The sequence below is a fragment of the Protomyctophum bolini genome (genome assembly GCF_963924005.1).
Source record: "Protomyctophum bolini genome assembly, chromosome: 7".
Lineage (NCBI taxonomy): Eukaryota > Metazoa > Chordata > Actinopteri > Myctophiformes > Myctophidae > Protomyctophum > Protomyctophum bolini.
Window position 1 is genome coordinate 378,800 of NC_137868.1, and position 13,701 is coordinate 392,500.

The 13,701-nt window shown below is 39.2% G+C and overlaps 1 protein-coding gene across 1 annotated transcript in view; it reads left to right on the top strand.

Moving 5' to 3' along the window:
* Positions 1 to 13,701, top strand: part of LOC308318244 (uncharacterized protein) — a 39,936-nt gene that overhangs the window by 16,777 nt on the left and 9,458 nt on the right. Inside the window, exons 9-12 of the mRNA XM_080767716.1 lie at positions 1,126 to 3,933; positions 4,438 to 4,549; positions 5,527 to 5,800; positions 6,090 to 6,335. Of these exons, the coding sequence (XP_080623842.1) occupies positions 1,126 to 3,933; positions 4,438 to 4,549; positions 5,527 to 5,800; positions 6,090 to 6,335 (3,440 nt within the window). The remainder of the gene's footprint in view (positions 1 to 1,125; positions 3,934 to 4,437; positions 4,550 to 5,526; positions 5,801 to 6,089; positions 6,336 to 13,701) is intronic.

Consider the following 13,701-nt stretch of genomic DNA (forward strand, 5'->3'; position numbering starts at 1 on the left):
TCAGCTAAGTGGTCCTTGGCTTGACCTGAAAAACATTGAAGACGCTGGCCTGCATGTATTATTAACGTTATAAATACATAGCAAGCTCACAACGCGTCTCATCCACGCCCAGCTGTGAGCTTGTGGATCTGCAATTTTAGGCGTGCGACACCGTCTTGCTGCAGAATATAAATAAGGCTTCTATCCCAGAGAACAGCAGGGGAAAGCTGGACAGTGGAAAGTTGTGAAACGGTTGTAAACGACTTTAAACGCAAGCAGTACACCCAGCTGTGGCGTTGTTGTTGTTGTACACGTGTGTGCAGACTGCAGAAGCTTTCTTTAATTACAAATTGATGATGATCGCGACGCAGATTTGCGTCGGAGTGTGGATCATTACCAGCAGTCCAGCACGCAGCGCTACAGTGAAAAGTCAACTGATCGACGGACAAAGCTACTCGGACAGCTATTTTATAAAGCTGAAGAGTAAAGGTGGTGCTTCTCGTTTAATGCGTGGGGCTCACTTCTGTTAGTCGCGGGTGCTCTTTATAGTCTGAGTCTGTTTGTTGTCTCAACGTGTCGTACGGTAGCTTCTCTGTTCACTGACTGTGGGCGCGTTCGGAAATACCACACCGGAGCACACTCTCCTATTAGTTTGCACTGCACAGTGGGCTCAGTGCGCTCTTTCCGAACGTGCCCTGTGTGTGCGCTGCGAGAGACCTTTTTTTTGTCCTTCCTTTTCTGTTGGTATGTTCAATGCGCCTCAGAAACACAGGATAGGGTGAAATTTACCATGAAAAAACGGTGCAACCACGGATTTTACCGATGCAAGCACTCCGCCAACGATGCATCGAGATTTCACCCGTCAATTTTACCGATACACTGAATGAACCGATTCACTTGCATCGTGCACGTCATAATCGATGTATCGATACGTATCGATTATTTTCCACATGCCTAGTATATTAATATATTATGTAATAATGACATGCTTGTTGTATCGTGACTGAGGGCACATGCCTTGGTTTTGTGGATGTAACTTTGCTGCAGCTGAACTATTTACGTATGTCCTTGTAAAAAACTGTGTGGACATGAATACATTCTTAAAGTGTGTGTGTGTGTGTGTGTGTGTGTGTGTGTGTTTTACAGGGGAAATTGCCACTGAATCTGTACCATTTCATACAACACGTGGGGAGAAACCTCGGAGCTTGGCACCCATCACCCCTGGGGCAGCACCCATCACCCCTGGGGCAGCACCCATCACCCCTGGGGCAGCACCCACCACCCCTGGCTCAGCACCCACCACCCCTGGGGCAGCACTCACCACCCCTGGGGCAGCACCCACCACCCCTGGGGCAGCACCCACCACCCCTGGCTCAGCACCCACCACCCCTGGCTCAGCACCCATCACCCCTGGGGCAGCACCCATCACCCTTGGGGTGATGGGTGCTCTGGGCCGCCCGGGCCGTCCCTTACCCGATCCCACCAATCGTTCAAGTTCCACTGTCCCGGTCTCGGCCAATGAGACGTCGTGCTCCCAGGCAGCCGGAACATCGACGACGCAGAGCTCAGCCGCGCCCTCTAGTGGCTGGCACGTGGCCACGCCTCCGTCCCAGAACGCCAGGCCGACCACTCTGATCTTAAGACAGAACTCCCAGAATGCAACGGCCAACCACGCCCCCTCTTCTTCCACTCTGAACTCCAACTCCCAGAATCCTCGGCCGACTTCTGTGCCGACGGCCGACCCCTCCCTCCGCGACCCCGCCCACTCTTCTGCTCTGATCTTGAGACAGAACTCTGCTCCGGCCACGACCACCGCTGCACCATGTGACCAGCCCTCGGCGCTCACATTGGTCAACCTGGCCGGCTTTGTCCACAGCTCGTCTTATGCTTCTTCATCTTCTCCTTCCGCGACGCTTCACTACATCGCCCCGCCGGTCTCACTGTCCTTAAGACAGAACTCCAACTCCCAGACTGCCCCGGGCTCCTTGCCAGCTGCCCCAGGCCACAGCCCTTCAACCAGCGTGGCGGTGAACTATAGTCCGATTATTTGGAAGAGCCCGGCTGCCTTCGAGCAGCAGCCTCCGGGTCTTCAGGTGAATCCCAGCCAGTCCAGTGCCGTGCCGGGTCTTCAGGTGAATCCCAGCCAGTCCAGTGCCGTGCCGGGTCTTCAGGTGAATCCCAGCCAGTCCAGTGCGAGCAGCTTGGCCCAACTCTACTTTGCTTCTCAGCTCAAGCTCGGTGGAAACCTTCCGAATCTGAGCCAAGCGGCTCAGATTAACCCCTCCTCTGCCAGTCCGCCCTCGGTGCAGCAGCAACAGCAGCTGCAACAGAAGCAGCAACAGCAGCTGCAACAGCTGCTGTTGCGTCAACGGCTGCAACTAATTCAACAGCAGCAGCTCTCCGCCAGCAGAAACCTGACAGCAGCTGAGAACCAGGCCTCCCAGAGTCCTCCATCAGTGCAGCTGCAACAGCAGCTACAGCAACAGCAGCTGCAACAGCAGCTACAGGAACAGCAGCTGCAACAGCAGCTGCAACAGCAGCAATTGCAGCATTTGCAACAAGTAGAACAACAAATCCAACAGCAACAACAGCAGCAAATCCAACAGCAACAAATACAAGAGCAACAACAGCTACAAATACAGCAGCAGAAACAACAGCTACAGCAACAAATACAACAGCAACAACAACAGCAAATACAACAGCAACAACAACAGCAGCAACAAATACAACAGCAACAACAACAGCAACAACAACAGCAACAACAACAGCAGCAACAAATACAACAGCAACAACAACAGCAACAACAACAGCAAATACAACAGCAACAGAAACAACAAGAGCAACAAGAGCAACAATGGCAGCAGAAACAACAGCAGCAGCAGCAAATACAACAGCAGCAACAGCAACAACAACAGCAAATAAAACAGCAGCAGCAGCAGCAACAACAACAGCAACAACAACAACAGCAAATAAAACAGCAGCAGCAACAACAACAGCAGCAACAACAAGTGCAACAACAAGAGCAACAATGGAAAAAACACCTGCAGCAACAAAGGCAACTGAAAAAGCAGCTGCTGTCGCCGCAGCGGGAACCGGCAGCCTCGCATGCGGCGAACGACGACGCTCTCAAAGGCATCGTAGAAAAGAGCCCGCTGATCTGCAAGCTGCTGGACGCCAACTCGCATCTCGACCACCTCGTGCAGTCGGGATTCTTCTCCAGGAAGTCGGACCGGAAGAACCACGCGTCTAGTCTCGCCTCGACGGCTACAGTTACACCCACTGCTGCTTCCACAGCTAACGCTGCCGCTGCTGCCGGAGCTAACGCTACTCCTAAAGGTCCGCCTGCGTACGACAGTGCTTACCGCACCGTGAGTCCGTCCAGCCGGGCCGGAGCCTCACACGCGTCCCTCGGACAAAGCTCGCCGGCCTCGGCGAACAGCGGCGGCGGCGGCGGGCGTGACCTGCCGACGCCCCCTGCAGCATCACCACGTGCTCACACTGCTGCGGGAGGCCTGTACGCTTCTATCGCGCCCGTAGAAGGACTGTACGCTTCTATCGCGCCTGTAGAAGGCCTGTCCTCGTCCGTCAAACCCGCCGCGCACGCGATCACGGCCGCCACGCCGGCTCCACCGTCCGCCATGTCGACTCCTCCTCCTCCTCCTCCAGAAACCTCCGAACACGTCCGTTCTCCGCCAGTGAGAGCCGTGGCCGACTCGTCGGAGAAGGCGGCGGTCCACCTCCCTCGCCCTCCTCCCCCGGGAGAGAACGAGCCCAGCTCCACCGTGGCGGAGATGCCTGAGATGACGGTCATCGACCTGACGTCCACCTGGGAGGAGCTCAGCGCCCTGTTCAGCCTGTACAGCGACGAGGACGACCAGGACGTGTTCTCCGTGAAGACGGAGAAGATGGACCACGACGACGCCGACTTCTCCGACGCGGCATTCGGTGCCTCCGGTAGGCCGGTCACAATGATGACATCATCACATAAACACAAGGGGTTAGGGTTGAGAGCGTAAAATGAAACATTTTACACTCTCGACCCTAATTAATACATAATCTTATAACCGCAATAATCACAGAGATAATCACTATATTTTTTTGCGTGAACGTCAATCGTTTCCGTGTTGAAATATGTCCGTACATTTTCTAAAACAAATTAAAAAAATAGATCTACAAGCTTACGACACGTCAATTCTACAAGCTTACGACACGTGACAAGCATGTAGATCAACTTTTTCCGCTATTTTGTAAATTGCTTTTGATATTTTCATTAATATTAAATGTGTCAGTGATTCCTTTGCATATTTAAGTTATTTCTCATTTCTGCCCCTGTGAAAGTTGTGATTATGAAGTCTAAAAGGCAAACAGAAATACAAATTGTAACGTTCCATTGTTCAATGCAAAAAACAATTAAATCGCTAATCGCCAATAACTAACCCTAAATTGTAATCGTGACAGCCACCCTAGCATCCATCTTCTCCAACCCAGCATCCACTGGCGCTACTGAAGGACCGTCCTGCTCTGGCACGCCTGTGGATGGCGCTGCTGCTGCTGCCACCTGTACATCAAGGTACTTTTTTCTGTTTTTTATTTATTATTATTATTATTTTGTTTCCCTTTTTTATTTAAGGTTGTTAATAGAGTGCTGTAGTGAGTCACAGTGGAGTCACAGTGGAGTCAGTAACCCTTCCATGGCTAACACAGTGGAGTCAGACCAGAATCCAGGTCTGGTGAGTCGTGGGCGTGTGCACGAAACGAGCACGCACGCAACAAATTCACAGGACCGCACTCACGTAAATACCTCTCCAAAAACGCAGGTCTCATTGAAAATGAACTATAGGCACGTTCAATCGCTTCACATTTGAAAGGCCCTTTATACATTAGAATACAGTATAGTAAGTACATATTGTGTACTAGCTAACAGTGGATCGATGTGTCTAAACTAAAAACACAGTGAAGCAGCTTTCTGCTTCTACAGGCCGACGGCATGGAACAAACTCCCACTGTACCTTCGACAGGCAGCCTCTGTAGACATTTTTAAAGCACAGCTCAAGATCTACTTATTTTAAAATCCTTGTTGCTATTCATGTGCTCACTGTGCTCACTCATTACTGCTATCAATTTAATGTTTAATGCCTTGCTTTTTGTCCGTTCAAAAGCACACTAAAAAGTTTATACCCACCTTTTCAGACTTGCTTTCGTTACATAAATCCCCACCCCCCACTTTTTGTTTGTCTACCTTGGTTTCTAGTTTTTAACCTTTTTTTCTTTTACTTTTTAACTAGTTTGTTTTTCTAATACAGTGTTTTTTTTTTATTATTTTGTTCTGTAACACGACTTTTGAGTACCTTGAATAAGTGCTTTGAGTACCTTTTATAAGCGCTATATAAATTGTACGTATTATTAGTATTATTTTTTATGTAAAGCACTTTGAGCTGCATTTCGTGTCATGAAAGGTTCAATACAAATGGATTATGATTTTAATCTTCTGTGATTTATTATTTAAACGTTTAACTGTAAAAACCCTTTGGTTGTTCATCTTTGTAGGACATCTCAGTCTACCTGGACCCCGCCTAGCGCTACCTGGACTGAGTCTACAGCACATCTCCATGGATCTACATACCTACGGATGTCTGGATCCGTAGCAGACCTACGTAGGTCCGACTCCCCAGCAGACCTACGTAGGTCCGACTCCCCAGCAGACCTACGTAGGTCCGACTCCCCAGCAGACCTATGTAGGTCCGACTCCCCAGCAGACCTACCCAGACGCAGGTCTGTGAGTCCCAGCGACACTCACAGTAACTCCAGCTCAGCTTCAACGGTAGGTCCTGTCAATCAACTACAGTTGTTTCAGCTTCAACGGTAGGCCCTGTAGTTGATGGCTGTAATCCTGTGCGCTACTCTCCCTCTGCCAACCTGGGGAGAGCCTTAATGTGTATGTATGTGTGTGTGTGTATATATATATATATATATATGTATATATATATATATATATATATATATATACCGGTGTGTATATATATAGTAGTTAAGATTCAAGATGTTATACACATGTTTTAAACATGTTTTAAACATGTTTTAAACATTTCTTTTTTGGGGTTTTTTCACAGACATGTTCGTCGCTGTCAGCTGGTCCAAACAGGAAGTCAGCCATCAGCATGATGGATGATGTCATTCTAGACAGGAAGTGGCAGCTTGATGATGTCATTCTAGACAGGAAGTGGCAGCCTGTGGTCAAAGTGTTCCGTCTAGAAGTGTCGTCTCGTCTGATTGGTCGACCGCTACCTCGTTTCCTGCTGTTGCCGGGCGACGCCCCCGACGAGATCCACCTGCAAGAGATCAACGAGCACGAGCAGGTCCGTTAATTATGTTAATTATGTATTCATATGTTAACTATGTTATTACGAGCAGCTCCGTTAATTATGTTAATTATGTATTAATATGTTAACTATGTTAGTACGAGCAGGTCCGTTAATTATGTTAATTATTTCCAATATTCATATTATGATGAGAAATTAGAAATCGTAATCGTAAATGAGAAAAAAAAAGAAAAAAGAAAAAATTGGAAGAAAAAAAAAGAAAAACAATAGGGGGAAAAAAATATTTTTTCATATATTCATATATATTTCACAGTATGTAGAATGGGTGCATTTCATTATATTTCACAGTATGTAGAATGGGTGCATTTCATTATATTTCACAGTATGTAGAATGGGTGCATTTCATTATATTTCACAGTATGTAGAATGGGTGCATTTCATTATATTTCACAGTATGTAGAATGGGTGCATTTCATTATATTTCACAGTATGTAGAATGGGTGCATTTCATTATATTTCACAGTATGTAGAATGGGTGCATTTAATTATATTTCACAGTATGTAGAATGGGTGCATTTCATTATATTTCACAGTATGTAGAATGGGTGCATTTCATTATATTTCACAGTATGTAGAATGGGTGCATTTCATTATACAGTATTTCACAGTATGTAGAATGGGTGCATTTCATTATATTTCACAGTATGTAGAATGGGTGCATTTCATTATATTTCACAGTATGTAGAATGGGTGCATTTCATTATATTTCACAGTATGTAGAATGGGTGCATTTCATTATATTTCACAGTATGTAGAATGGGTGCATTTCATTATACAGTATTTCACAGTATGTAGAATGGGTGCATTTCATTATATTTCACAGTATGTAGAATGGGTGCATTTCATTATATTTCACAGTATGTAGAATGGGTGCATTTCATTATATTTCACAGCATGTAGAATGGGTGCATTTCATTATATTTCACAGTATGTAGAATGGGTGCATTTCATTATATTTCACAGTATGTAGAATGGGTGCATTTCATTATATTTAACAGTATGTAGAATGGGTGCATTTCATTATATTTCACAGCATGTAGAATGGGTGCATTTCATTATATTTCACAGTATGTAGAATGGGTGCATTTCATTATATTTCACAGCATGTAGAATGGGTGCATTTCATTATATTTCACAGTATGTAGAATGGGTACGTTTCATTATATTTCACAGTATGTAGAATGGGTGCATTTCATTATATTTCACAGTATGTAGAATGGGTACATTTCATTATATTTCACAGTATGTAGAATGGGTGCATTTCATTATATTTCACAGTATGTAGAATGGGTGCATTTCATTATATTTCACAGTATGTAGAATGGGTACATTTCATTATATTTCACAGTATGTCGAATGGGTACATTTCATTATATTTTACAGTATGTAGAATGGGGTCATTTAATTATACAGTATATCACAGTATGTAGAATGGATACATTTCATTATATTTCACAGTATGTAGAATGGGTACATTTCATTATATTACACAGTATGTAGAATAGGGTAATTTCATTATATTTCACAGTATGTAGAATGGGTACATTTCATTATATTTCAAAGTATGTAGAATGGGGTCATTTCATTATATTTCACAGTATGTCGAATTGGTACATTTCATTATATTTCAAAGTATGTAGAATGGGGTCATTTCATTATATATCACAGTATGTAGAATGTGTGCATTTCATTATATTTCACAGTATGTAGAATGGGTACATTTCATTATATTTCACAGTATGTAGAATGGGTGCATTTCATTATATTTCACAGTATGTAGAATGGGTACATTTCATTATATTTCACAGTATGTAGAATCGGTGCATTTCATTATATTTCACAGTATGCAGAATGGGTGCATTTCATTATATTTCACAGTATGCAGAATGGGTGCATTTCATTATATTTCACAGTATGTAGAATGGGTGCATTTCATTATATTTCACAGCATGTAGAATGGGTGCATTTCATTATATTTCACAGTATGTAGAATGGGTACATTAAATTATATTTCACAGTATGTAGAATGGGTGCATTTCATTATATTTCACAGTATGTAGAATGGGTACATTTCATTATATTTCACAGTATGTAGAATGGGTGCATTTCATTATATTTCACAGTATGTAGAATGGGGTCATTTCATTATACAGTATTTCACAGTATGTAGAATGGGTGCATTTCATTATATTTCACAGTATGTAGAATGGGTGCATTTCATTATATTTCACAGTATGTAGAATGGGTGCATTTCATTATATTTCACAGTATGTAGAATGGGTACGTTTCATTATATTTCACAGTATGTAGAATGGGTGCATTTCATTATATTTCACAGTATGTAGAATGGGTGCATTTCATTATATTTAACAGTATGTAGAATGGGTGCATTTCATTATATTTCACAGCATGTAGAATGGGTGCATTTCATTATATTTCACAGTATGTAGAATGGGTGCATTTCATTATATTTCACAGCATGTAGAATGGGTGCATTTCATTATATTTCACAGTATGTAGAATGGGTACATTTCATTATATTTCACAGTATGTAGAATGGGTGCATTTCATTATATTTCACAGTATGTAGAATGGGTGCATTTCATTATATTTCACAGTATGTAGAATGGGTACATTTCATTATATTTCACAGTATGTCGAATGGGTACATTTCATTATATTTTACAGTATGTAGAATGGGGTCATTTCATTATACAGTATATCACAGTATGTAGAATGGATACATTTCATTATATTTCACAGTATGTAGAATGGGTACATTTCATTATATTACACAGTATGTAGAATAGGGTAATTTCATTATATTTCACAGTATGTAGAATGGGTACATTTCATTATATTTCAAAGTATGTAGAATGGGGTCATTTCATTATATTTCACAGTATGTCGAATTGGTACATTTCATTATATTTCAAAGTATGTAGAATGGGGTCATTTCATTATATATCACAGTATGTAGAATGTGTGCATTTCATTATATTTCACAGTATGTAGAATGGGTACATTTCATTATATTTCACAGTATGTAGAATGGGTGCATTTCATTATATTTCACAGTATGTAGAATGGGTACATTTCATTATATTTCACAGTATGTAGAATCGGTGCATTTCATTATATTTCACAGTATGCAGAATGGGTGCATTTCATTATATTTCACAGTATGCAGAATGGGTGCATTTCATTATATTTCACAGTATGTAGAATGGGTGCATTTCATTATATTTCACAGCATGTAGAATGGGTGCATTTCATTATATTTCACAGTATGTAGAATGGGTACATTAAATTATATTTCACAGTATGTAGAATGGGTGCATTTCATTATATTTCACAGTATGTAGAATGGGTACATTTCATTATATTTCACAGTATGTAGAATGGGTGCATTTCATTATATTTCACAGTATGTAGAATGGGGTCATTTCATTATATAGTATTTCACAGTATGTAGAATGGGTGCATTTCATTATATTTCACAGTATGTAGAATGGGTGCATTTCATTATATTTCACAGTATGTAGAATGGGTGCATTTCATTATATTTCACAGTATGTAGAATGGGTGCATTTCATTATATTTCACAGCATGTAGAATGGGTGCATTTCATTATATTTCACAGTATGTAGAATGGGTGCATTTCATTATATTTCACAGTATGTAGAATGGGTAAATTTCATTACATTTCACAGTATGTAGAATGGATACATTTCATTATATTTCACAGTATGTAGAATGGGTGCATTTCATTATATTTCACAGTATGTAGAATGGGGTCATTTAATTATACAGTATATCACAGTATGTAGAATGGGTGCATTTCATTACATTCCACAGTATGTAGAATGGGTACATTTCATTATATTTCACAGTATGTAGAATGGGTACATTTCATTATATTTCACAGTATGTAGAATGGGGTAATTTTATTATATTTCACAGTATGTGGAATGGGTGCATTTCATTATATTTCACAGTATGTAGAATGGGTACATTTCATTATATATCACAGTATGTAGAATGGGTACATTTCATTACATTTCACAGTATGTAGAATGGGTACATTTCATTATATTTCACAGTATGTAGAATGGGGTAATTTCATTATATTTCACAGTATGTAGAATGGGTGCATTTCATTATATTTCACAGTATGTAGAATGGGTGCATTTCATTATACAGTATTTCACAGTATGTAGAATGGGTGCATTTCATTATATTTCACAGTATGTAGAATGGGTACATTCCATTATATTTCACAGTATGTAGAATGGATACATTTCATTATATTTCACAGTATGTAGAATGGGTGCATTTCATTATATTTCACAGTATGTAAAATGGGGTCATTTAATTATACAGTATATCACAGTATGTAGAATGGGTGCATTTCATTATATTTCACAGTATGTAGAATGGGTACATTCCATTATATTTCACAGTATGTAGAATGGATACATTTCATTATATTTCACAGTATGTAGAATGGGAGCATTTCATTATATTTCACAGTATGTGGAATGGGTACATTTCATTATATTTCACAGTATGTAGAATGGGTACATTTCATTATATTTCACAGTATGTAGAATGGGGTAATTTTATTATATTTCACAGTATGTGGAATGGGTGCATTTAATTATATTTCACAGTATGTAGAATGGGTACATTTCATTATATATCACAGTATGTAGAATGGGTACATTTCATTACATTTCACAGTATGTAGAATGGGTACATTTCATTATATTTCACAGTATGTAGAATGGTCTAATTTCATTATATTTCACAGTATGTGGAATGGGTGCATTTCATTATATTTCACAGTATGTAGAATGGGTACATTTCATTATATTTCACAGTATGTAGAATGGGTGCATTTCATTATATTTCACAGCATGTAGAATGGGTGCATTTCATTATATTTCACAGCATGTAGAACGGGTGCATTTCATTATATTTCACAGTATGTAGAATGGGTACATTTCATTATATTTCACAGTATGTAGAATGGGGTAATTTCATTATATTTCATAGTATGTAGAATCGGTGCATTTCATTATATTACACAGTATGTAGAATGGGTGCATTTCATTATATTTCATAGTATGTAGAATGGGGTCATTTCATTATACAGTATATCACAGTATGTAGAATGGATACATTTCATTATATTACACAGTATGTAGAATTGGTGCATTTCATTATATTTCACAGTATGTAGAATGGATACATTCATTATATTTCACAGTATGCAGAATGGGTGCATTTCATTATATTTCACAGCATGTAGAATGGGTGCATTTAATTATATTTCACAGTATGTAGAATGGGTACATTTCATTATATTTCATAGTATGTAGAATGGGTACATTTCATTATATTTAACAGTATGTAGAATGGGTGCATTTAATTATATTTCACGGTATGTAGAAGGGTGCATTTCATTATATTTCACAGTATGTAGAATGGGGTCATTTCATTATATTTCACAGTATGCAGAATGGGTGCATTTCATTATATTTCACAGTATGTAGAATGGGGTCATTTCATTATACAGTATATCACAGTATGTAGAATGTAGGTGCATTTAATTATATTTCACAGTATGTAGAATGGGTGCATTTAATTATATTTCACAGTATGTAGAAGGGTGCATTTCATTATATTTCACAGTGTGTAGAATGGGTGCATTTCATTATATTTCACAGTATGTAGAATGGTTGCATTTCATTATATTTCACAGTATGTAAAATGGGTGCATTTCATTATATTTCACAGTATGTAGAATGGGTGCATTTCATTATATTTCACAGTATGTAGAATGGGTGCATTTCATTATATTTCACAGTATGTAGAATGGGTGCATTTCATTATATTTCACAGCATGTAGAATGGGTGCATTTAATTATATTTCACAGTATGTAGAATGGGTACATTTCATTATATTTCATAGTATGTAGAATCGGTGCATTTCATTATATTACACAGTATGTAGAATGGGTGCATTTCATTATATTTCATAGTATGTAGAATGGGGTCATTTCATTATATTTCACAGTATGCAGAATGGGTACATTTCATTATATTTCACAGTATGTAGAATGGATACATTTCATTATATTACACAGTATGTAGAATGGGTGCATTTCATTATATATCACAGTATGTAGAATGGATACATTTCATTATATTACACAGTATGTAGAATGGGTGCATTTCATTATATTTCACAGTATGTAGAATGGGTACATTTCATTATATTTCACAGTATGCAGAATGGGTACATTTCATTATATTTCACAGTATGCAGAATTGGTGCATTTCATTATATTTCACAGTATGTAGAATGGGTGCATTTCATTATATTTCACAGTATGTAGAATGGGTGCATTTCATTATATTTCACAGTATGTAGAATGGGGTCATTTCATTATACAGTATATCACAGTATGTAGAATGGATACATTTCATTATATTACACAGTATGTAGAATGGGTGCATTTCATTATATTTCACAGTATGTAGAATGGATACATTCATTATATTTCACAGTATGCAGAATGGGTGCATTTCATTATATTTCACAGTATGCAGAATGGGTACATTTCATTATATTTCACAGTATGCAGAATTGGTGCATTTCATTATATTTCACAGTATGTAGAATGGGTGCATTTCATTATATTTCACAGTATGTAGAATGGGTGCATTTCATTATATTTCACAGTATGTAGAATGGGGTCATTTCATTATACAGTATATCACAGTATGTAGAATGGATACATTTCATTATATTACACAGTATGTAGAATGGGTGCATTTCATTATATTTCACAGTATGTAGAATGGATACATTCATTATATTTCACAGTATGCAGAATGGGTGCATTTCATTATATTTCACAGTATGTAGAATGGGTGCATTTCATTATATTTCACAGTATGTAGAATGGGTGCATTTCATTATATTTCACAGTATGTAGAATGGGGTCATTTCATTATACAGTATATCACAGTATGTAGAATGGATACATTTAATTATATTGCACAGTGTGTAGAATGGGTGCATTTCATTATATTTCACAGTATGTAGAATGGATACATTCATTATATTTCACAGTATGCAGAATGGGTGCATTTCATTATATTTCACAGTATGTAGAATGGGTGCATTTCATTATATTTCACAGTATGTAGAATGGGTGCATTTCATTATATTTCACAGTATGTAGAATGGGGTCATTTCATTATACAGTATATCACAGTATGTAGAATGGATACATTTAATTATATTGCACAGTGTGTAGAATGGGTGCAT